This window comes from Gasterosteus aculeatus, chromosome 18 (genome assembly GCF_964276395.1).
Source record: "Gasterosteus aculeatus chromosome 18, fGasAcu3.hap1.1, whole genome shotgun sequence".
In the NCBI taxonomy this organism is placed as follows: Eukaryota; Metazoa; Chordata; class Actinopteri; order Perciformes; family Gasterosteidae; genus Gasterosteus; species Gasterosteus aculeatus.
The window spans coordinates 9,067,579-9,093,703 of NC_135706.1; the positions used below are offsets into that span (position 1 = coordinate 9,067,579).

The 26,125-nt window shown below is 45.6% G+C and overlaps 1 protein-coding gene across 2 annotated transcripts; it reads right to left on the minus strand.

The window, feature by feature from the left end:
• Positions 1-480: 480 nt before the first annotated feature.
• Positions 481-25,588, minus strand: tulp4a (TUB like protein 4a). 2 transcript variants are annotated; one of them, XM_040161369.2, is made up of 14 exons: positions 25,425-25,588; positions 23,298-24,236; positions 14,862-14,990; positions 13,627-13,788; positions 12,982-13,162; positions 10,566-10,673; positions 10,286-10,452; positions 9,845-10,069; positions 9,460-9,694; positions 8,406-8,550; positions 7,837-7,981; positions 7,477-7,570; positions 3,574-7,376; positions 481-3,392 (listed from the first exon to the last, which is right to left on the minus strand). In XM_040161369.2, exons 2-14 carry the CDS (start codon positions 23,547-23,549, stop codon positions 3,276-3,278), a joined length of 5,763 nt encoding a protein of 1,920 aa, XP_040017303.2. In that variant the 5' UTR covers positions 23,550-24,236; positions 25,425-25,588; the 3' UTR covers positions 481-3,275. The 2 variants fall into 2 exon arrangements, with proteins under 2 accessions (XP_040017303.2, XP_040017302.2); XM_040161368.2 differs by having other exon boundaries at positions 7,837-8,008.
• Between the last annotated feature and the right edge of the window lie 537 nt (positions 25,589-26,125).

Genomic DNA, 26,125 nt, shown 5'->3' on the forward strand with positions numbered 1-26,125 from the left:
TACAAGTAATATAAAATCAAATATCTACTACAAAGCATTCTCACAAGCATGACAAACATGCAATATGAACATTATGTGTAGGTGTGGTGTTATAAGATCATAATTTATTTAAGTGTCCGGGTGTTGTGCATAAGCATTCACATATATTGAGCTGGGCCATTATTAGATATAGATATTATATATACATTATTGCTTTTTTTCATGCAAGTTTTAATCCAGCTGTAGTTCAAAATATAAGGCATCTGTATGTTTAGACTTTGCCAGAATAGTGCCTCTACCTTTTAGTGTCCCTATCAAAGAGCACCATCACCACACTGTTTGATCTTCCAAGCAATGTAGACCTCTTTTTGTGAAGGCATAATATTTGCTTTTTTATACAATAGAACCACTTTGTGTAAACCTTACTTCAGTCCAATAGCTGGGTTTGAACAATGCATCTGTCAATCCAACAATAAACTGATCTGTTTGAGAAACAAGACATTTTTCAGAAAACAATGACATTTTATTCAAAAGATGCGTGACATATACAATTATAAAATAATTTACATGGCATGCCTTACTATCCATTCACTATAAACGTTCAGTCACCGAATCAGACTCTTTTCAAGTGTTTTTGTCATTTAAGTCTACATCTATAAATACAAAGCACATACCTTTTCTAAAGAAAAGCTGAATCCTACATTATCTACAAACAGGTCATCTCATGAAATCAGTTTGAAGTGAATCCTTAGTTTAAGTCCACAGGCAATTCTTAACATGAACTCGGTGGCTTAGACTTGTGAATTAACGTGAATGTTTATGTATGTGTGTGTATGTGTAAGAAGCCATGACCACACACACACTTAAATATAATAGATTTAACACTGATGGGATTGGTAGACTGCACAGTTGAATACAAACACACCTTAACTTGACAGTTACACTTTACATAACTAGTCTACAAACTACACTAAACTGGGCACTTACTCATTCACATCTTTTCCATCCAATGCAAACTTCACAGAACACAGAAAATTTGCCCCCATCCCAACCGAACCCCATGTTCCCGTCTCACCATTTAAGCTACACAAATTTTATCAACACAAAGAAATGCTCAGAAAACTCCACAATATACAGTATATATAGATACTATATCTCCTTCAGGAAATAATCTCATAAATAAAATGTACAGATCAGCAACTGAGAGGCTGAACTCAAAAATGGCATCAAACTGGTCAAAATTGATGAAGGATTTTTTTTCCTCAAAGAAAATTATTGCACAAACACTAACACAAAAAGATTTTCTTCATGACATGCTCACTTTCTTTTTTTTTCTTCTTTTTTTTAAGTGTCATACGAGACTTTTTGAAATTCTTATTTTCAATCCACATCCCTATAACGCCCCTCTGACAGACATGCATCTTGTGATACAGAGATCACGCAAAAAAAGTTGCATTATCTCAATTCAAAGACCAAAGCAGAGCTGGTCCAAAGTGATAGCATTTCTTTAAATAAAGAATCGCATTACGTCTCCCTCTGGACCCATTTCTCCCCCCACTATACATTTGAGCATATGCATATTTTGGCACAAAGGTTAAAAGTGACCTAATGTAACTGCCCTATTTAGATGGGTTTCATTTTATACCAATCACATAATTGCAGTGTGACTAATTTACTCTTTCCCCACAGTCCTATCAGCTTGGTGTCTCTGTGCACAAATAAAGGCTCGGCTGCCTGAAAAATAGAAAAAAAGAAAAAACAGCTTCTCAGATTTCAGTGTCCGCTTACTAAATAAACAGATTTCAAGCTTCATCCCTCATTGGAGTTCTGATTTCAAATATTCAGCGACAATGATCTCAGCTTCACTGTTGACCTGTTTTTGTGGTTGTAGGAGTTGACACAAACGGTTTTACAGCGTCACTCCACCCCTGAAATTACACCTCAATACACAGTGAGGACAGGTGTAAACAGACATCCGTCAAAGTCGCCCAAGTCTTTTTTACAACATGTACATGACTGATATTTATTTACATGACTTCTGAAAAGAGTATGAAATGGCATAAGGGAAATACAGAAAAATATTTCCTGTACCTTGCTTAAATGTTTAGTGTGGTCTCAACGAGCAGGGACAGCGATACCACCCCCCACAACTACACACTCACTTCACAGAAGTGACAGCAGGTGACAAATCCCTTCATGCCAGAGGAGAAGTTAATCAATCCGGGCATGGCGACTTCTTTTGCGCCTGTGTCACCGTATGTAGATATTTCACCAAGTGCAGGAGATATCAGTCGAAGCTATTAAGTACACCCCTTCCACCTAAATCACTCCAGACTATGCAATAATATTCAAATTCAGTCAGTTCTCCCAAATAAAGCAGGCTAGTTGAAAACCATGTTGATTGTGGTGTACAATCTTCACACCCTAACAATGACAATAATGTAAAAAAATCATTTCTGAATAGATAAGGAACAACATGTACATATAAATAAATCCGTGGAGTAACACTTCTTCCTTCAAAGTCACAGGAAAATATATGGAAAAGACTGCAGTTCAACTTATCTCCATTTACTACTTGACCTCCCTCGTTTTTTAAAAATTGACTCACATTTTACTACAGTGAAATGCGTGACCTCTTAGTAGTGCTCCTGAATCTAAGCCTGAATTCCAACCGAGATGGACAGACCGTAACAAAAGGAATGGCAGAGGAAAAAAAACAAAGACTGTGCTACCCTCCACGATGTTTAGTAATTATATTAAATCCTAAAAGCAATACCAGTATAATAAAGTGGTAACTGTTTCACTATAGTTGGTACAGCAATGGATTTCAGTGCCCAGTAGTACCTGTGCGCTCTAGGGAAAACACGGCGGTGATCTCCAGAGTTTGGTTTTCAAGTATTACTGCGGCTTCTTTTGAAAGCTGCACCTTGACAATTCTTCCCTCAGTCAACCAATCGGTTATCATGTCTAAAAGCTTCTTCTAGCTAAAGCAGCATTTATTTTGCATGACGATTACCAAAACTCAGCTCTTTGGCCCTACATGCATTGCCAGGTGCCACGGACTGCCGAACGGAGCAATTCCGAGGGCTTCCTTGGCAAATGCAGCCAATGCTTATTGCAACAACTCTAGTGGCAGCATTGTGTAGTGCAGCGTGATTGTACCCCTCTGTATGACCAGGGCTGATTGGAGCCTTCCCATCAAAATCAAAGTGAATCCCAAAGGAAACAACTGTGTCCCTTCAACAGATTGCGTTAGAATCCCGGATATAACTCAGGGTGGACAGGGAGGCGACATCTCATTTGAGGCGTTGGGTGACGTTGGCTAAAGCCACTGCAAAGGCCTGCACAGCAGAGAAGGGATACTGAAAGTCCAGGATGTAGGCGTTGCCATCAATCCTGCCGAACTGCATCACCTGTGAAGAAAAAACGGACAAGCAAAAAAAAAAAAAAAAAAAAAAGTCAATACAGAATGTGGAAGCTACTTTCATCACCATATCCTTGTGCACGCAGCATCTCAGCTGAATATATGTAATGGTCATTTAATATACAGATAACATGCGGTGGAAGATATTCCTTGAACAAGAGCTCTCATACCTGTCTGCCCTCCAGCTCAATTTGAAAGTTCTTGGCAGACTCCTGCGTGACACGCCCCCCAAAGTCCAGCTGGTAGACCTGCGTGGCCTCGTTCCACAGCGGCTGCTTGTTGGCCATGACGTACACGAAACCCTGGCTGCCCAGCCCTCGGTCCTCCTTCTCGTTGGCCTTTCGACACTTGATCTCGTCAAGCTCACTGGCGGCCCTCAAGTTCCTCTTACTCTTCCAGCCCTTCTTACCGCTCTGGCACTGATTGAGCAGCTCATCCCCACTGATGAACAGCTCCGGCTCACTTTCTGAACTGTCCTGGAACTCGCTATTGGCAGTGGCTTTATTCAGCTTTTTGGTCTTCAACTGCTGCTCTTTCTGTCCCTTGACCTTCTTCTTGTCCCTTCCTCCCAGCCGCGGACTAGAGATGAGCGAGTTGAAATCCCCTAAAGCTCGGCCCTCCTTCTTCAACTTGCTCCCTTCGGCCAAAGGTGGCACGCTAGCCTCCTCTGCGCGCCCATCGACCCGCTTGCGGTTCTTCTTGCCAAACTTGTCGGACCGCTGTGGGACAGGGCTCTCAGTCAAGGAAAGCACCTCCTGAAAAGCTTCCCCGGCCTCTGCCGTGGCCTCTTGTAATCCCTCGTGGCTCTGCGGCTCTGCTGGCGGTGCGGGTGGGGGAGGAGGCGTCGGCGGCAAAATTACTTTGTCTACTGCCATGTGGGAGGCTTTGGGCGGTAGTGGCACTGCAGGACTGGGCATAGGCGGGCAAGAATTGTAAGTACCCCAAGGAGTGTGAAGGGAAATCGGGGGGATGGGTAGACCGGAACAAGCACTTCCTCCTGGATACATGGGTGGCAGCGGGCAACAGGCCAGGTTTGCAAGGTTTGCCGGGTAACCAGGAGGTAATACAAGGGTCACATCCTGTTGTGGGAAGGGGACAGGGGCCACCATCTCCTTTGGTGAGGAGCAGGGGCGTGGTGATCCTGGTATGGGCTGCAGCTGTGCTCCAGAGTAGGCAGTCGTTGGAGGGTACTGGAGTGAGATTTGGTAGCCCGCCGCTGCTGCAGCAGCTTGAAACGACGCAGCACTTGGGCTTGTGGGCGACTTTGGAGAAAGGACAAAAGGCAGCCTGGACACATCCAAGTGCTGAGGCGGGCTAAGAATAAGCGGGGGCGGTTTGTGGGGTCCAGGATGTCCATTGGGATTCAGCGCTGCGGTCCGTTCCTGCGGAACCCACACCTCCTCTGTGGCGGCCGGGTCCCACTGATAGGGAGGCGGCCGCTTGACAACCATTCCCGGTGCGTCATTGCCTACGAGCGCCAGGTTCCTCAGTGACTGGTTCAGACTTTCATCCTCAGTGAATGCTGAATTAACATAATCACCTCTGTCTCGGTTATTTCCTCCTCCTGCTGAGGAACCTTCAAGAGCGCTCAGAAGGCTGTAAGAAGACTGGGAGGCCAGAGGAGTGGTGCTGTTGGAGTGAACAATAACTGTGCTGTGTGGCGCCCCATTCCCAGGAGGGAAATCCTGTCTGATGATAGTTCCTCCCGCTATTCCGTTCGTGCTCCCCGGGGCAGTGCTTCCAATACTAGATCCACTGCTACACTGACTGCAGGTGTATAAGGCTGTTGGCACCCTCTGCTGGAAGGAGGCTGCTAGTGCACTATTATTATTTTTAGCCTTTGGAGGCAATGGTCTGGGTGGCTCCAGCATCTGGGAAACTTTGAGAGCGGCCTCTCGGCTGTTCCTCCTGAGAGTGGCATGGATCAGACTGCTGTCAAGTCTCTGCCCGGGGTTCCTGCCGACAGCACTGTTCTGATTGGCCGCGTCAGGGTATGGGGGCGGATCTCCACTGGGTATGGAATAGCGAGGGGCAGTGAGCCTGTTGAGTGTTGCAGAGGTGTAGGGCAGCTGGATCTTCTTGTCTGAGGCGGAGGAGGAGGAGGTGACCCTGAGAGTGGCCGAGCTGCCAGGTCCCTGCAGTGTGTAGACATTCTGATTGCAGACGAGGCGCGTCCGAGGACGACAGACTTCCTCCACATTCCCACTGCTGTCGAATGTAGTTATCCTCTCATATCCAAGTGGTGTGGGGTATTGCGCTAGTTGCTGACCTGAAGGATAAAGCGATAACTCTTTCTTCAGACAAAGCTCACCAGGGGGAGAAGTCCCGTTGGCGCTCCCGCCTGACCCAGATGCAGGATGGGAGGCTGCAGCCGAGGCCGACGTTGCTGCTGCAGCGGCAGCGGCAGCGGCCACGGCGGCAGCCACTGTCCCAGGGTAAGGGGGCGGGGGATTCATCTTGCTGAGCTCCAGAGGGGCACTGAACACCAGTGTATCACCCTCAGCCATTTGTGGTGTCGACCGAGTGGTTTTGATTTTTAGCAGGTGCTCCTGTTCACCCCCCACCGCCCTCTCGGCCGCCAATTCTGTTGGGGGGTGAGGGATCTGTATCTGCAGCGCCCCCTGCGGAAGCTGGTGCACAGCTGCACCTGACAGCTGTCCCGACGACATGGGGGGGACGGGGATTTGAATCTGAAACTGCTGCTGGAGTTGATGGTGGTGCTGTTGATGTTGCTGAATCTGATGCTGTTGTGATTGCTGTTGGTGATGTATTTGTTGCTGCAGTTGCTGTTGAATTTGTTGATGCTGCTGTTGCAGTTGCTGCTGCTGTTGTATGTGCTGCTGAAGCTGATGTTGATGCTGCTGCTGCATGTGTTGGAGCTGCTGCTGTATGTGTTGTTGCTGAAGCTGCTGCTGCTGTTGTAAGTGTTGGTGCTGGAGTATCTGCTGCTGCTGCTGTTGGAGTTGTTGCTGCTGAAGCTGCTGGTGCTGGTGCTGAATGTGTTGTTGGTGTTGTAGTTGGTGGTGGTGATGCTGCTGTTGATGGTGTTGCTGTGGTGGCTGCTGCTGCTGCTGCTGTTGTGATTGGTGTTGCTGTGGTGGCTGCTGCTGTTGTGATTGGTGTTGCTGTGGTGGCTGCTGCTGTAGTTGATGGTGTTGCTGCAGTTGCTGATGGTGTTGCTGCGGCTGCTGCGGTTGATGGTGTTGCTGCGGCTGCTGCGGTTGATGGTGTTGCTGCGGCTGCTGCGGTTGATGGTGTTGCTGCGGCTGCTGCGGTTGATGGTGTTGCTGCGGCTGCTGCGGTTGATGGTGTTGCTGCGGCTGCTGCGGTTGATGGTGTTGCTGCGGCTGCTGCGGTTGATGGTGTTGCTGCGGCTGCTGCGGTTGATGGTGTTGCTGCGGCTGCTGCGGTTGATGGTGTTGCTGCGGCTGTTGCGGTTGATGGTGTTGCTGCGGCTGTTGCGGTTGATGGTGTTGCTGCGGCTGTTGTTGTGAAGAATGATGAGAAGGTGGGGGCCCCACCATTAGGCGACCCATTTCAAGTCCACCGAAGATGACCTGACCAGGACTGGAGTACCTGGTGGGAACTGTGTACTGGGCGGTCAGGGTGGTGTCCTGGCTTTGGTCTGAGCCACCGGCAGCAGCACCAGCTGAGGTTGATGTGGGATTTGTAAGGACATCCAGCTGAACATTTTGATTGGCTAGAAGTGACTGGACCAGACCGATGTTTTGGGCGGGGGACATGGCCTGGGCGGGACTGTGGATGGGCGCGATGGGTATGTTGACAGTGCAGGGCGGGTTGTCATCCGTGCCACCAGCAGGGCCTGTGACAGGTAGGTCGTCTTCATCCTCACTGAAGACGTTGGGGCTGAAGACAGGGAGATTGATGTAGTCCATGGAGATCTTACGCACTTCCGGCAGGTAGATGGTCATCTGTCTGGGCTGTAGATGGAGGAGGCTTGTCTTATAAATGACTGAGAGGAGAGAGACAAGAGTATGATTGATACAAATAAAAGCAATGAGAAGTAATTCAATTCCTGTTAAATGTTAATTGAGAAGTTGTTGATCTGATACCTGCACCAAGATTAGTTGGCAAGAATGTAGAAAGTCCCACAATCTTGAACTTTGTTCCCCAAATATTGGATGTGACCTGAGCAAGATAATTTTGCTGCAACACAGGATCAATGATTATCGTATTATTTTCTCTGAAATCCTTCAAACCAATCTGCCGAATAAATATGCTTTGTATGTTCTGTAGTATTAAATATGTGAGCGTATCAACATTAAACAAAATACTGCCCCCATGCCTGAACAACCTGGCTATTCCACAGCTAGTTTCCCTCAGAGGCTTCCCAACAGACGACCAAGTGTGTCTGATGTCATTATTTCTATTAAAAGGACTGTAAATAACATAACAAATAACATGAATCTTACCTGAGTGATGTCATCCAGAGGAAATTCCCTTCGTGTGAGACTGGGTGAACCAATTGAGGGTTTCCGTATTGGTAACCGCGGCGACCTGGATATCTCTTGTGTAGTGCGGGATAGCTTGGGAGATTTTCTGGGATCAATGTTGATCCTGTTGGTAAAGGGACAAACTAAGTCTCTACAGAGAAGGTAGCAAATACAAAAAGAAGGTTTAGGCATGCAGTGAACCAAAACAAGTGAAAAACATTCCATTATAGATATAGGTTAAATATCTTCATATGCATCTTGGTTCTCTGTTGAAACAGAAGCATCAAAATAAACACTGAAGAATTGGGGGAAATCATGTGGGCAATTAAATTCTAGAATTTCTTTTTGAAAAAATGATGATTCAAGTTTGATGAATATGTGAAACCAACATTGACTTGATTTAAGCATTAGTGTATGGAACAAACTATATAATCTCTTACTCATTTCACAGAGGACTTTAGCTGATATGTTTCATATAGATAAAGCTGGTAGTTAAAGGTAGTTAAAGCTGGCACGATACAGTACACACACACCAGTTGTCTGGTTACCTGGGCAGTTTGGGGGATTTGCTACCCCTGGATATCTTTGGAGATTTCTTGCCAACCCAGTCGTCGCTCAGCTCAATGTCACTGGAGTCTGAGCAGTTACAGCTGTCAATCATGGCAGATATCAGACTGTTGCCGTACATCTCATCTGAGGAGAGAAAACAAGATTGGCGATGGAAAGAAGGAAGTGAGTTTCGAGCAAATGGATTGTAAACGTGTAAGTCTTAAGGAAAAATCTGCTCGTGGCATTATTTGATGATGCTGCAAACCTACACAACCTTGATGCAAAAAGATTATACTCTGATTCTGGCTAAAATGTTCATAATGTTGCCATTTCAAAGTGTATTATAGCGAGGACTAAATCAGGGTGGAAAGACAGGAGTACAAATATGAGCTCCACAAAATGGCAGTATTTGGCAAATATTATAATTAAGTTGGAATTGCAGGAAATTTAGTCCAACAACTTAAGAGGCAGGCACCTTCTAATTGCTAGCAAAACATGACGGCAGCAGCAATGTTGAACCGTTTGTACAGATAAACATTTAGACCCATTCACTTCAAACCCCAGCTGTATCAAATCTTACTTTTTCCTCATTCATCTGTGAACCACTGCTGCTCCAGTTTAGGTCAGGCTAATTTATTTGATGGGCATTAAAGTGTGAATGGGCTGGAACCATTTCATGGCTGGCTTCATTTATCACTGCGTGGGCAGGGTGCGGGTTGATTTATGAGAAGCCCAGGGGCCATCACAGCCCCCATTAAGGAGTTTTTAATTAACATTGGCCCAGTCTGCCCTATGTGACTAAAACATACTCACTCTGAGTGCCAACTCAAGAAACTCAAATAACTGTAGGAGTACTGGAGGAGGACGACCAAATTTAGCAGTTCTGTTTGAATCGTTACAGTAAAAGTAGATAAGATACATACAGTGGTATGTATCTAAAAGCCCCTGTTGGGAACATCTAGTTTATTCAGTAGATTCTAATCAGGTAACATATTAAGTGGTGTTCGTTTGTTATTCGGTGAAGTTGCAAAATTGGAGGAACCTCAGTTTTACCTGTTTTCCCATCTGTCTTGGGGTCCATGATGACAAACTCTGGACGCAGCTTACTTATTCGACGGCCTTTTAGGATAGGCACCAGACCTCCTAGATACTCCAGGTAAAGAGTGTAGCAGGGTCCCCCCACCTCCGGGTTATCTTCCGTACGCTTCATTGTACAGTGCAGACGCTCGTTTCCAGATGTTGGGTAGCTCACAAAATCCCGCATGTTGTTGGGCTCAGGGATGGGGGGCTGAGAGAAAAGGTGAGTTTGTGTTTTAGTTCAAGCAAGGAGAGTATTTCTAGTCTTAGAAGGCTGTGAAAGCGATGCTGTGCAAAAAGTAAATTTAGTAAACATCCATTTTCCGTGTTTGCTTTTTATTCCACGTTTGCCCTTTGTTACCTTGATGGTGGGCACAAAAGCAGCTGTGACGTAAGAGCAGAGGCGGAAAGGCATGGTGAGCTTGGCGACATCTTTTTCCTCCTTCACCGCTGTGGCGATGCTTTGCTGGCAGAGCAGCTGCAGGTTGGAGACGCGGTGCTCCACTCGCACCAGGTAGAGCGCCGAGCCACACGCCAAGAACAGACGAGAGTCCCGGTGACCCCAGCACAGCGTGGTGATCGGCCGCTGCAGGGGAATCGATTGGTTAACGGTTACTTTATGTTAGTCTATTTCTTATCTACTCGCTTTACAAAAGAGGCTCAGTTAACTTTTTGTTCTAGCTAGTGAAAACTAGCCTCTCATCGAGCCTCATCCTGCGGAGGAAGGGAAATACGATACATACAACGGTACGGTGACTCAGGCCAATTGTCATCCACGGTCGACCCTGTTAAAGTTGATCACCTGTGCTGGTGTGTCCAGTGTGTAGATGTGTTCACCCCCAACGTTGTAGAACTTAACGAGTGCGTTCCTGGTGGTGGGAGGGCAGGAGGGCTCGGCGGAGAGGAGGGTCTTCTCCATCCCCGCCACTGCGAGGAGGTCCCCCTGCGAGCACCATTGGACCACCACATCTACAGCATAGAAAACACAAAAGCCCTTGAGACACTGTTTGTAAATATGTTCAAACGAAGGAGGAGTTCCAGGAACACTTTGGTGTTTTTTTATCACGGAGAAGCCCACACACCTTTCAGACCGGTGCGGATGAGGATGGGAGAGAGGTCGTCATAGTTGTTCATCAGGCTGATGTCTCCAGAAGTGAAGCTGACTGTTAGCAGTGGTTTCTGGCTGCGCACTGGCACGAGACAAAAGTAAAACACAAAACAAGGCAATGTGGGAGCAACCAAATGAGGTGTGCGACAGCTTAAAGTACACAGTAATACCTGTAAATACAGAGAACGTCTTAAATTGTTGTTACGTCACTTATTACAACCACAGTCAGGCATGAAATTAATGAATTGCTGGCCCTGTTTCAGCTTCTCAATGGTGAGGATTGCTGCTTCTTTGTTTTTTGGAGGGTAAAGTGAACACCTTATTTTGGAGTGCTGGTTTGACCAAGAAAAAAGGAGATTTGATGGAATTACCGAGGGATTTAAATAAATACGATGTGGCTTTTCCCAGGCATTTCATAGGGGAGGAGATAATAACATGCATTTTAAGACTAAGCTGTAAATATTGTCTGCGTGTGTGCGTGCACGCGCTTATTTTAAGGCCGTTGCGTTTGCTGACGTTAGGTGAGCGCTGCTGTACGAGAGACAAGTACCAAATTATCAACATAAATAAAGATTATCCAGCTGGTGCTTTTCTACTTTGGGCACAATACAGTTACTAATTCTTTCTAATTAGTATCCAGTTCACAATAGGGTTCTGCACTAAATGAGATATATGCTGCTGCTGTGAACGCAGTGTGTTGTGCTGTGCAGTGATAATGGGTCATCATCATACATCACAATAGAAAGATCTGGCAGGCGGAGGCAGAGGCGGTGTAGTGTCTCAGTCAGGTTTTTCGACTTGAGAGATAATCTCTATCGGAGCCAATCAATCACTATTGACTAGTTAAATTAGTGAGTTAGAGCATAATCAGTGTTCCAGCTAAGGCAAGCAGTTTTCAGCTTTACCACGTGGCCTGCGGGGAAGTGAGAGGTGAAAAGATAAATATCACAGCAGGAGGACAGACCCTCAACAATACAGCCAAAGCAACCGGGACTAATTATGCTCAAGTACCGTGAACTCCCCATGTCCACCCAGGCTTACTGTTCTTAATTACTACCATTGTATACGTCGGTTTTCACGTAAGGCACAAATAGAAAAGCTGACGTGACCTGCAGATAACAGCTGATCATGCGTGTCTGAATGGGACTACAATAGAGTCCCAGTGCAAGAAAAGTCCCAAAAGAGTATTAGTCTATTGCAATACATCAGGGCCTACTGATAACAGCAAATCATTTAATCAAGGACAAATTTAGAATAAATCTTCTGTGGAAGAGGTAGTAAAACCAAATACAATTATTTTTTAACTCCACCCTTAAACACCAAGGACAGGAGGAGCTTGTCCATTACTGTAAGTAATATTTTTCTGTGAAATAAAACTATACAAAATATTACTGAGGCCCACCTCAGAAACTGGCAAATGGCCATTTAATAACCAGCGATTTGCCACTCTATGGCCCACTGACCATTAACGGACCAGGACATGTGCAATGTGTGTGCATGAGAAAGATGGCACTACCCCCCTGTAGGACAACAGCTCCTGCAGCACCAAAAGCAAACAGGAGGTTGAGTGGCAACGTCAGCGCAATCCTCCTCCACCTCTTGCCCTGCACCGACCTTCCATTCGAGTCTCTCCCTCACCACTGGAAACTGAATCTCCAATTAATGCATCGACTGTGAGATCAGCACCACAAATGACTCTTCATTATAACATCCTGTCCTTCAAACTGTCGGCTTTTTTGCACTTAATCCAGGCAGAGTTTATGTCAACTGTTGTGTCTTGGTGTTTCACCCTGTTAAAGAGCGCTTGTTGGGAGTTATTAATTGTTGTTGTAAAGTTATAACCACGACTCAATGTCAATACAGGTAAGACAAGTAGCTGACAAAATATTTTGCTGCCTGCCAAAGAGACACATTTGTTACGTTGTGAAAAATTATTACCGTAAGGAAATTTTTAACCAGTATACCAGATAAACTTATACCGCACAGCCCTAATGTCCACATGCACGTGTTTCAGAGCATAAAATATTCATGGGATACCAGAGGGCTGAGGCTGCTATTTGCTATATAATGCAGACCTACAAGCCATAACTTGTTTCCCCACCTGGTGCACCCAACTATGGACATCTCTCCCGCTGTCTAAGGACTAAGAGTGCGAGGACGAGTTAATAGAGCAGTAAAAGATGGCGGTAAAGCAGTGGGAGCAGTTCGAAGCTAACAGATGGTCCCACATCTGCACCGAGGGAACTACGTGTGAAACAACTGAACTACTTCAGCCTTCCACCACCTTACGGCCACAGCTCTGATTAACTAAACTAGTTTCTCACTGGCATGTTTGTTGTGTGTGTACCTGAAGAAGCCACAACGCTCAAATCCGACCCAAAGCCGCTTACCTTGCGGTGGGGAGTAGTCATCAGAGTCCGTGTCGCTCTCACTGCTGTCCTCCACCAGGAAATTGGGGTAGTTCCAGGACATGCTGACGATGCCATCCGACTCATGCAGCAGAATGTGGGCCAGCATGCGCCCATGGCAGTCCATCACTATCACCTGTCCATCTGCAGTACCAAACAACACCTAGAGAAAAACATTCAAGGGTTATAAGGGAGAACAAGAAAGAGAACAACAGACATTTAACTGAGACGGGGGCCAGGCACACATAGAAATAGACAGAGCAAAGACCAAAAAAAATGCATATCACAAGGAAAATAACTTTGATAATTAGTTGTGCAGGGAAGGAAGGTGATGAGCGTCTGATGATGGCAATGAACAAAGGCAGAGACAGAAAGTTTGATGATGTCCAACCTAAGCTGACAACAGCATATACAGGGCTTCTCAAAACATTCAAGACTGAGAATAGTTGCTGTCACTCAAAGACTATCTCCCTCGGGGCCCGTCTCTGCCATCTGAGTGACAAGTCCAAATACAAAAAGTGGAAAATGACAACCTAAAACTTTGACGTCCGTCAGCATTCAGAGGCTGGCATACAGCCGGGCAGAAACATTTTACCCGTCACTCCCTGTGGGATCTGTGTGCGTTACCTGCTGGTCATCGGGGGTCCAGATACCACATGTGATCTGGCTTTCGAGGTTGATCTCGGAGGACCAGTGCCTTTGCCCGCTGACTGATCCCACCAGCACGAAGCCATCCCGGTAAGAGATGAGCGCCTGGGTGCCATCGTGGGACCACGTGAAGTCACTCACCTACAGAGCACCAGACACATCAGTTCAGAGGGAATCGATGGAGGATGAGACACCAGCTGGATTATCAGAATGCATCGCTAATAGTTATATGACAAATCCCACTTTTCTAAAATATTGGCTGCAACATCATGAGCTTCTGATGATGTCATTGTGAACTTCCATTTAATTTAAAAACTGAAATGATTACTCAATTCATCAATACATTAAGCAAGTAAAACGGTTATTGATAATTCACACAAACTCCCCCACAAACTGATCATTTGATAAAATGTAATGATGGTGAAACGCATGTTTATAGTGTTTTAGTGTAATGCAGTCAAAAAGGATAATTTAAAAAGCTTGAGATGTTTAGAGCAACACCGCCTCAAGAAGTGACAAACAATGGTATTTACATCGTCACCAGTTTCACCCCCAGTAATGTGACCAGGGATGTCAGAATAGAGCATTATAAAAAAGGCCTCCTGCAGACCGTTAGTGCAGACTTGGTCTCGCTTAACTGAAATTAACACTCTGCTAATGTCAGTGTAAATGAATATACTTGTGGGAAATTAAATCTTTACCCGCAGGGGAAAAGATACCATTTTAAACCCTACAAGCCGTTTGCTCGTCACACTCAGCTCAACAGATGACAGTGATTGATTGCCTACCATTTGTACCTCGCTTGGTAGTTATCATCAAAATTTAGCAAGTGGAATGTCTGCGTGGTTCTTTCCATGTTTGAGGCAAATCACTCAATCAGTAGCAGTATGGTAGAAATGTGGAAGAATGAAGCAATTCCTCCTTACAAGGTCCTTTTCTGTTTGAATGTTTGTCATTGCTAATACTTGTTTTTCTTTTTGTTACATTATTGTGTCTGTACTAATTACACATCTGATTGCAGGGTAACCGGCTCTCCAACGGAGTCAGTCAAAATATCAAATCTCAAACTCAAACAGTAGAGTATTGAGTTGAAAATATTAGATATTTAGAGTTGTACATTGTTCTAAGCAACCGGCCTAAAAACATTGACATATTATCTATAAGGCAGATCGCCAAGTCCTAATTCCATGCCAAAGCAAAAACACGTATTTTACCTGGGCTCCACGGTCATTGACCAGCTCCACGGACCAGCGGCCTTCATACTGGATCCAAACAAAGATCCCTCCGTCTGTATCACAGGTAGCCAGCTTCTGGAAGGGCTCATTCCATCGCACCAAGACCACCTTGAAGACACATACAAATAAAAACGGGAAGAAAAAAAAAAAAAAGGGACAAACAACGATAAAGGAGATTGTCTTGTCATTACGACAGCCGTTGTCTCTGTGAGAGATATGAAACTGAATTCATTGAAGTTTGGGTGGCCTTCCGTTGACACCGCTTTGCCGCTTTAACTAGATAATGGGAGTTGATCAACAACAGTGTCTCGTCAGAGGGCCCCTTGATTAAAACTGAACTGCGGCCGGCAAACTCAATGAGTCACACTAAACTGACATGTCAGCTGAAACGCCTCAAATCCACAAAGCAAAAACCAAGTTCCCACATTTCAAAGAGCTAAATTTAGCATTGAACCAGATACAAATATAATCACAAAGTGGGTCAACCTCATTTTTAAAAAGTTCCTTTGCAACTTTTTTAAAATGAGGTTGAGCTTCTTATACATTTATATATGAGTAATACAAACAAGGAGATTGAATTATGTTGTTGAGCCACCATACCACATTTATAACATTCCTGAGTGTTGTTCGGGACTTAATATTGATGTTGTGCATCCTTCAGGCACAACGTCACTAGCGGACTTTTATATAAAGCACTTAGTTGGTCAAGATAAAAAAATAAAAAGAATCACCTTCTAACACTAGTGACAGATACGGGACTTTTTGTGCCAGCCCAGCAGATACAGACAGGCGAGAAGAAGAAGTTTGGATCACTGGTAGAGAACAGTATAAAAGTACAAACCGTCCATAATCTTTCTCAGCCAGCATCATCCATCCCCAAAGGTACCCATTACAATCTCCATCCAGCCACCTCTCCCTGTGTGCCTGGTCCTCCATAGCGTGACTCAGCCTATTCCCAGCAGAATAATCCCAACGAGAGAGAGAGCGCGGCTGTGCTCTTGCCGAGTGAAGCACGTGGGCTGTGCACGTCCAAACACACAACACGGGGAAGCTTTTACTGGGGCTTATGCCCCTTGAGTGCGAGAGATCAGAGCCTGAGAGTTGGATAAGCCTGCACGGTCTTGCTCTTCCCCCTCCCCCCCTAACAACACCAGCACCATCCCCACCCGACAAACGTTCAACTGGAGCACGGGCAGATGGGACTAAGTGTTAATAATTAATAATCACACATTTTAGTTTTGTTCTTGTTGGTCCAAGAAGAGAAAGTTCCAGAAGTTTGACGAAAACATAACTAACCAATGTGCCCGCGGCACGTCTGCCGATCTGTTCCGGTTACAAGTAGTTTGACTTTGAAACCCGAAGAAAGAGAAATTTATAACAGACATTGTTGTGGCTTGAAATGAGGACACAGACAGGAGGAACACACACATCTATCATATTTAGTGGTTTATTCCCATGCATGCAGATCAGAGTAATCTCATTCAGCGGCTCTTTTTGCAGCAGCACAGCATCACACCAGGGCTCTACCAAAGGTCTCATTCCACATACAAAAACTGCTCAGGATTTGAATGAAACGTTCTGGCAATAAGTTTGAATAGTTGAATATTAATTTGAATGAGTAGCCAATAACCAAACTTCTATATACACAACCATCGTTTCTTTTTACCACGGTCAAAGATGGACAAAGTCTCAGAGACGTCCTTTGTGAAGCTTAAAGTGGGTGGTTCCGGCGGTCGCCATCTTGGCAGTGCCCACGTAGCCTAACGTGTGGCTAACCGGGGTGACGCAGCAGCGTGGGCTGCTAGCAGCTGGCCACCTGCGACGGCACACAAATCTGCCACAACTTCAATTTGCCCAATTTTAAGCCTTAATATAATTTTAAGTGGCGAGTTATATAGAAACTTCTTCTACCGCAGTTTTAATGAAGAGACACAAACTTTTTTTTTTTTACTACTGTGGAAGCATTTTAATTTGTGCCAATGAGTTGGGGGATCGCTGTCACGTTCAGGCTGGGCGTCTTTCCCTTCGGAGCTTAGTCACGATATGCTGATTCTTGATGCATTCGTGACTGTCGTAAAATCTAGTTTAATCCAACTTCAACTAGTGTAATATGCTGTTTCTTGATGAAATCCGAGGGTGAAGTGGGTCAATTTCTACCTGCAGATGATAGATCAGGGGAATGTGTGGACCGTACCATTTTTAATTGCCATGTACACAAGGAATGCTTCGATAAAGGACATTTAAACCGGGTAAAACACAAATGATTTGAACATTTTTGAGCAGAAGATGTCTCCATTATATTATTAGCAGCGGTAACTCCCGTTAACGATCACATCTATTCTGCCGGGTTCCTCGACAGTTCCCAACAGCCATTGCCTTATGTATGTCTGAAGTGATAGAAGACAGGGTTATCCTAGGTGGACTCGACGTGATCCGTCTGACACAAACATGTTTATATGAATACACCATGTGCAGCCCTCAAGCGTAATGAGCAAACAGTAGGACTCATCGCTCTCCGGGCCCTGCTCCCTCAGCAGTAAGGTGTCCTGTGAGCCAGATTTACTGTTTATTCACTCCCGATCCCAGCGGTATAAATCCTAATGTTGCATCCGTAGATGTGCCTCAGATGCAGGAGAGAGGACACAATGAGACCTGGCCTGTTGCAGGTCTGCGGCAATTTCCCTCTGACTGAGCAGACCATAATCACGGACCGTCACAAACGGCCTGCCGTCAATCAGCCACAGCAGTCACTTAACGCGGCTCGCAGCGTTTGGTGGGCATGAAGTCGACAAGCCTCAGCGGTGGTATTGTCATGCTCACAGATCTCATTTCGGGGGAATACAAATCAGTGGTGCTACTCCGCTCGCTCGCGGTCTGTAACCTCTGCTGAGCACAACGGATTTTTTCCAGATGGCATTATACAACCTAAGGCAGCTCCAGCTTGTGTATACAAGAGGTTTGAGATTAGGTAGGAGCGCCAGGTTGCATAAGGCTAACATCATTCTTCACACTGTGCATGAACTGCCACAGAAGGGCCAAAATAAAAACGTGCATGTGTGCGAGGGCGCGTACGTAAATTCGGCTCAGCGTGGTGATTAGTGTGAGCTGGTCAGGCATCCCGCGAGGAGACAGCTGAGCACCTCGCTGTGACGCAGCAATCTGGGTGATCAGACGTCATGTGGACAGCGAGGAAACCAGAGGGATCAACGGCAGGGCAGGCTCCCCCACACATACGAACACACACAGCGTGGACCCTCATCTCATTGCAGCGCGGTCAAAGAACAGACAAAAATGACGCGCTGTGCAGCAGTTGATTAATGCCTGTGTCCGCAGGAACCCAGTCGAGGCACCTTGGAATTAGGAATTAGATACACAACTGGGACATTTTAAGAATACAGCTAGACTAAAAAAAAAAAATTTTAAAAGCAGAAAGATTCACCAATTGATTGGCTAAAAACGAGACGATTATGTAAAAAAATTAAATCTGAATCTACCAAGAAAGTTGCACTCTGGTGCTAAAGTCACATGCTGTAAGCCGGGCAAACCAACGCAAACAATAGACGACGGGACTACATGTGTAGGAGCCCTTTAATACCGCACCTTTGGCCACAGCAGTGACCATAGCCAACTTCTCCTTGGGAAGTTGGCAGCGGCTTCACTCCCGCAGAACGTGCCTCGTTGTTGCCACTGCAGCCCCGGCCTCCGACTGGGAGCGAGCTGACCCCAGCAAGCTAACTGAACACACCAAATCAAATCAAGGGAGAGCTTTGGGTTACATTGGAGTCAGCAGAAGTGAGAGGACACGGTGACAGTGCAGCGGCACAGTGGTGCAGTCGTGAGCACAGTTGGGTCCACGGTGGCACTCGTCCCCCGAACGCCAAGGAGTTTTACTTTTTTGTTGTAGGGTGCTTATGAATGAAGTGGCTGGACTGGTTGTATGGGAGCACAAGTAAAGCTTAACATTGTTTGTTTTGCTCCAGTCTATGCACGCGAATTCTTAATATATGACATTGCGAACTGCTCGACAACACTCCACATGCGGCACACGTGCACTACAATAAGTAAAGCAAGGTTTGTAACCAGAATAAGATCAGTAAAACAGAATTTTAAAAACAAATCTGAAACATATTTATTTATTTATTTTTCAAAAACATCCTTGCTTGACTATTGATTAAAGAATGATTGACCAACAAGGGAACAATAAAATCAGATGCAGTGCTAGCAAGAAGGAGAAGATGGTCCCTTTCTCTCCATAAACAGCGTCCCCTCTGAATCTGGTTCTGGCATGATATTAAATCAGACGCAAAACCTAATTAAAGAAGCGCTGCGTTGTGCGGATACAAAAGCAAGGAAGCCAGAACGGGCGGCAGTGATTTGCAGCGTAAAGGAAAGGGCGGCAGGACGGGACCTTCAGTGGAGGTTGAATCTGAAAGGTTTATGAGTAGCCAATAACCGATAATAGCAATTACATTGGTTATCACTGCGTGCGAATGGTGAAACGCCCAAGAAAAAGTAGCAGCGGGCAACAGAGCCAAGGCTCTGGGTGTTGGAGGTGGACGCAGTGATGCGCAGTTAGATGCTTTAAAAATCGCGTGATTCGTCACAATTCTACTTTCCTTCGATGCGTTTCTAGACTGAGTCATTTGTAGAAAAACACTTCAAACTTGAGAGAGAGAAATGTGCACAGTTACGCGCCACGCTGTCGCTCTCTGAAGAAGCTTCCAGCGAGCAGACAAGCCCGCCTGGATCCGAGGAAGCAGCCGAGCCGAAGTGTTACGCTCTACAACTTCTCCAAGGATGGATTAGCACACTAAAGCCATTTCCGCTAAGCCCATTTGGTGAGGCCCTTTTAATGCGCCGAGTGTGTCGCGTTCTCCTCGGCCCCGAGCGGGGCTTCTAATGTCAAGATGCCAGGAGAGAGCAGCAGAAAGGGCCCCAAAAGGAAGGAGCGGGTGGGATGGCGCAGGAGATGATGATGGAGGGAAGGAAGGAGCAGGACTGAGGGAGGAACTAATTAGGCAGTGTGAAAAGACAAGGGAGCGAGCTTCAGATAAGAAAAAAAGTGTGTGGACATAGGTGACGATGAGGAGGGGGGGTGGAGGGGTAGACTTTCCACACATTGCAGTTAGTTTAGTTGCAGACAACTGCCCAAAGAGGGACGAGAGATTTCTTTGCCTGGTCGAATTGCTGCCGAGTGTAACGTCCGACCGTAAGGTCTATAAAGATGGTGGAGACAAGGTGGTCGTCCACAGCGGACCGCACCTCAAGTCCAACGTTGAGGTGCTGGCGCAGCACTTGGTGGGTTCAGGCAACCGGCACATGACTCCACAGTCCTTCATGTGGACGTACGCCCACAAGTCCCCCTCCAGCACAACGGGGAGCTGCGGCGTATTGTGGAAGCTCTGTGTAAACGGGGCGAGACATACGCGCTTCCAAATGGAAACCGGAGCAGTTTGGACACAAACACCAAGAGAGCGATTCCTTCCCTCAGATGCATGATGATCAACAGCCTTATTAGTAGAGTTTGAAAGTTACAGTTTCAGAGAACAACAACAACAACAACAACCGAAAGAAGCTGCGCTGGGAGAAGGAGCAACATGGTGACGGTGTAATCCTGAGCTAGTGCCCTGGGGTTACACGTCTCTTTTGGATTGGTGCCTTAGACAATTAGTCCTTCTCTGCCTGAACAAATAACCGGGATCTGGCTTCAAAGGGAGAACACAAACAGGCAGGACAATAATCCACCACTAAGACTCATGGGAATGGCAGCGAAGGGGTGTATGATCGCATGTTCTCAACAGTTCCAGCAGACACTCAAAACTCATCACGCATCACCAGAAAAACTGCGTTAGCCTCAACAATTCATCAACACGATTACATTACACTGAAGACTTGTGACAACATTAAGTGGATATTTTCATTGGAAATTAAGGACTTCCTTTAACTATCAACGCACATTTGATTGCACCGTAGGACCAATGGCACAGCTGGCAGTTGATGGGATTCTGACAGACAATTTGCTCAAACTTTATGTCGCGGCCGCTATTTCCTTGTCAACACGCTGACAGTCATTGTCGAGCCTGTCTCGGATGTTCAGCTCCTGAGGAGACAGAACGGACTCATAGTGACTGTCTGCTCCGTCTGTTCAGCTTCTGTAAGCACTATAAACGGGGAGAGGGAAAAAAAAAGAAGCCCTGGGACTGTCAAAAGAGGCGTTGATCTATTCTGATGCACGTCCCAGAGGGATAACGCCACAACATCACAAGTGTAGTCATTTAGAGAGACGTGAAACTTTCATCTATTTTTCTATTATATTTTCAGTTTAATGCAAAAGACACAGCGGCTGCTAAAAAAGGTCAGAAGCTCGGCTTAGAAAACGTTATAAAAATAGTTGCAGGATATTTGAGGATACATCTTTCAGTAGAACCTTCATTTGTCTGGTCGATTTATTTTTAGTCTAAGAATAAATAAATGTTAGTTTGTGTTGCGGCAGGTATAATCTGAACAAAACCTTCACAACAAAACGTCATTCAAAATCAACCAGATGATCAATCAGCTTGAATCACTTCAAAACAACCAAAGCAACAATGTTAAACAGAGAAATTAGGCGTTTTTCTGCATCATTGTTAAATGAATAGTGGCGGGTTGTGGACTGCTGATCAGAGGGCGTTTTGAAGTCGCCATATTGGGTCATGAGACATGTGATTTCTATTTGAAAGACCTCAGATTAAGCAATGAGGAAGTTAATAAGAATAATCAGTTGCCTGATTTAGTCCAAGCACTTCTGCACCCAGTCTCACTGAAGAGAAATTAACCATTGAATAGAAAGCAGTTTTCTCCTGACACCCACTGTGGAAAGATGTGGGAGACCAAACAAAACAGCACGTCACCAAACACACACATTGCTCCCTTTTTGAAGCAGTTACGTTAGTATCTCTCTCACCCCGGCTGAAGGGGAATTAGAAAGCAGAGAACAACAATCACAGATACGTTACTGGCCTTCGACCTGAAATACCTTTTAATTATCTGGACGATTTCTTGTGGCGTCTCAGGAACGGGCGCTACAACAAGACAACCGCTGAGTTTAACCTGGAAACGTAATGCTTTTATCTTCCGGTGAAATGGGTGCAGACTGGGTGGACCACAAGTGAAATTTTTTTTTTTTTTAAATGTTATCGCAGGACAGGCAGCGCAACGCTCTACGGGAACACGGTAATTATGTGTGACGGCTTGAGATCCGCCCTGTACTTTACTACATTCAATGTATTGGGCCGGGTCCAAAAGACACATTCAGACACTCCTTTCCATTAAAATAATCGCAGGACACTCTGATCTGTGCATCAACAGGACTAAAGGCCAAAATGAAGGATGTTGCCGTGAGTATTGATCTTGGCAGCACTGGACTCGTACGGCGGGAATTCATGTAGCATTTGTGTGTGTAGTCATACATAACACGACCTGAGCTTATTTACCTAAAGGACACTTGTCACCGGCGACTATAAGGGATCGATGACAGTGCTGACGTTTAAAGGGCACGATGAAAGGTTACCAACATAGGAAATGTTGGTTTGAGGAGATATCTTGCGTGTTAAAAAACAATTCCAATACCGCAGAAAGAACTGCAGACTATATACCGCGCTCTGCAGCGGGGGGGATTGGTCATAGCTTGACAAAATTCATTAGGCAGTGTGATTTCCAGCACTGTCAGAAAGCCCAAATTATGCATAGGGTGGACGAGTCATGGATTTTGCATTCCCCAAAGCATTTATTTATTGCTTCATATCAAATATAGAGTGGGAATGGAGAGGACATTACTACTTTCATTAATGGTGCTGTGCTGAGGGCAATGTGCAATTTTCTATCACTAGCATGTGTGTTTGATGAGAAAAGCCTCCGGATAAGTGCATAAATGAAAGGAATAGTTGTCTAAACAGCATGCACCAAATAATAAAAAGGAATTTTTAGGACTTGGACCACATTCAAGTGGGCAGAGTTAAATGACATTTCTGCTGCGCTTCAGTCCTTCTCTGTAGGGATTCATCCACTCTCCCCTCCGCTGCCGTATGGAGCGCTGACACAGCACCTTGCTCCATCTGACCAACAGCTACTCACTGAGAGAGGAAAACGCAACCTGTTTGCGATCTACTTGTGCCAGCACCCGTTACACCGGCGGGTACATTCATATAGATGGTGGGTGGGTGACCTACTCATCGGATCTCTCCAATGATAGAGCGAATAGCCTCAGTGCGCTAGTTGGGGGGGGAACTCTGGGTTACAAAGACAAAATATGATCACCACTTAATTTTATAATTTAAGTCATAACTTTCACAATGTTTTTTTGCTTGTCCTTCACCGCTGACACAATATTTAATAAAGCAGGAATGACCTGATAGGCGTTTCCCCAGGAACACTCACCTCGCTGTTGTGTCCTCTGAGGTTGAAGTTGACCCTCTGCGGGGTCGGCCGGTCCCGTCTGCAGTGGCTGGACGTGAACGTGACCCCGACGACTCCTCGACCGTTGCCGGTGGCCAGCCAGCCCTCCTCGTAGTAGCGTTTCCTGCACACCGGCTTCTCCTTCTCGCTCTTTGGCACACGGCCCTTCCAGGACAAGCACAGGATGTTGGAGTCGCTGCAGAGGACCGGGCCATGCTCCACGGCGGCGAACATCCCTGTAGCTCTCCTTGAAGCCCCTAGATGAAAAATGCAAAATATACCCTGGGAGGGATGTCGGCGGTTCTTCCGGAGGGGTCGGTACTGCTATGAGCGCCTGTCCTCCGCTTAAATTACCGGTTCGGTGTCGGATGTGAGACGGCGACAACGGTGCATAGTACTTGCGTTTTCCCCTCGGCAGTCTCGGGTTATTTACAGTAACGGTTTATACGGTGATAAGGGAACACTTCCCAAAAAGGTACAGAGGAGGTCACGCGGCTGTGGACTTCAGCGCAGCTGTATTGGGCTGCATGCACAGCGAAAAGGCACTCGTTCAAGTCATTGTGACGCGTCTGATCAGTGAGCGGCCTTGTTGGCGGTGTTTAAAATGACAAGGCAACAGATGAGGATGATTATTTAAAGACTCGCTGTGGCAGATTCCAGACTTCCAGACCCCAGGAATGCGATCAACAAAAAAAAAAAAAAAAATGAAGTTCCAGTTGGTGTAGGTAACGTTTCAGTCGAGTTCAGTGTGTCATTTCAGGGCTCCGTGTTCGTCCTCCTCATGCGACCCCGGCAGTGTGTGAGAGGAGGAGCAGGGACTCCATCAGCTGTCAGCCCGCAGGAGGGCCGCTTCTCCCGGTAACGTCATCACCTCAGACAATCTGTCTTTACAAGCCGCCTCGGTGATCCCATGGAGGACCGCTGCTTACCAAAAAATAAAAAACAAATAAATAAGGTCATTATTACACAGAAAATTAACAAGTAGTACAACATTTTTACAGTTTGAATGATTTAATTAAGACTGTTTAAAAAGAGGGTGTGAACGGTGCACCCACCACAGTTAATTTAACGTCAAATATTAATGCGTTCACCTAAAATTAACTATCAATTTCCGTTACTCGTGCAGCGATGACTTTAGTACGATTACTCCTCGGCGGAAGGATATTAAACAACCGATTTATTCAAGAGAGCAATGTGTCATTGTAGGTCCAATTCGATGAGGATAGCACTGGTGAACCAAAGTGACAGTAAAATAGGATAAAAGCGTTTCAATATAGTAAAAAGAGGGACGAGGAAAACAACAACGAGACACAGAAACAATTACGAAAATAAATCCAACGAGTTCCGACGGACACGCAGACCGCGATTTGCTATCCGCCAATAAAATTAGACCCGGTGGATGTCGTCAACTGTCGCAATGAGGACATATATTATGTTAAAACAAAAAAAACTAAAACAGGTGGCAGTACAGTATATGTTACAGCTAAAGTGTAGTTTGACTTGCCTATTTTATTTTAAAGACTCATTGGCAATATCGTTATAATATTGAAAGTACTATTGAAGCCAGATGATGAAGCCAAAAAAAAAAACCTAACAACCATCACCAAGAGCCGCCTGCTAGCAACAGATAGCTAGATTCTGGATGTTGAATCAAGAAAATAGAACTGTGTGGGCTGCATAGATCAAAACATGTCAGCAGCGGCATTAATCTCCCCAGTTAGAATGTAATAGCTTGCCATCGTCTTTGTGTGGCAAGTCGAATCGAGCTAGCCCAGATGATCGGGAATCCAGTCAACATCAACCAGCTGTCTGTGTTGTCTACCGCTACAAAGAATAGCCAACAGCTATAGCTAACCCACCAGCTAGCCGAACGAGAACAACCATCGGCGGAGACTGGCTCCGTCCATCCGCCGCTGCCACTGATCGCTAGCGGGCTACAGCTAGCATGTTAGCCGACTATTTATCCCGACGTTGTTGAAATATCAGCACCCATGTTATCCCCCACACACACACACGTAAAGGTCGGTGACCTTGTTGACATAGTGGGGTGTGGGGGAGTTGATAGCAGTATTGTAGCCGACATCGTCGGAAAGACGCAGACGGGCTTACCTCTGTTACTGCTTCTTCCTCTGCCCGCAGCCTGCTGCTGTGTACGCTGCTAGGGCCCCGACAGCCGTGTCACGTGACAGACACGTGACACCGACCAATTAAATCACCGCGGTTCACGTTGATAAATGTGTGTGCGTGTGTTTTTACGCTCATGTACGGTGTGTGGTTTTCTACCGCTGATGTCTGGTAGATATGCGCTGGATTCTGGGTGTGTCGTAAAGGTCAGACAATATTAAACAACCTTTTGTTTTAGACTATATACAGGGGTTGTTGAAACAATTACAATTAGAAATGGGAGAAACGTCACTTGAGTTAGGGGAATTATAGGTATCTTGAAGTAACTGGTTTATTTAAAGGGATATACTAAGATATTTATGAAAAGGAGAGAAGAAAGGTGAACCGTTTTGTAACAAAAGACCTAGAAATAACTGAATCAGGAAACATTTATTGCCAAAATATGTCAAACATACAAGGAATTTGTCTTGGCGGTTGGTGCGTGACAGTAGACAGTGTAACAAGACAGCAGTGCACAAGTAATAAAATAAAGTAAAATGAGATGATAATGCAATGGGTTAGTAGAATGAGGCTATGGGTTAGTATAAAACAAGAGAATAAAGTTAGAGTTAAAAAATTTAAATATTAAAAAAGTCTAAAAATATTAAGCAGTGCAGTAGCGAACAAGTAAAGTGACGAGTGACGAC

Excerpts from the sequence above, each read along its gene's own strand:
- tulp4a (XM_040161368.2), bottom strand. The coding sequence starts at position 23,549 with ATGTTCGCCGCCGTGGAGCATGGCCCGGTCCTCTGCAGCGACTCCAAC. Across the intron at positions 10,070-10,285 it reads CACTGGACACACCAGCACAG|CGGCCGATCACCACGCTGTG; the intron begins GTGATCAACTTT and ends ATTCCCCTGCAG. Across the intron at positions 3,393-3,573 it reads TTGAGCTGGAGGGCAGACAG|GTGATGCAGTTCGGCAGGAT; the intron begins GTATGAGAGCTC and ends TTTTCTTCACAG.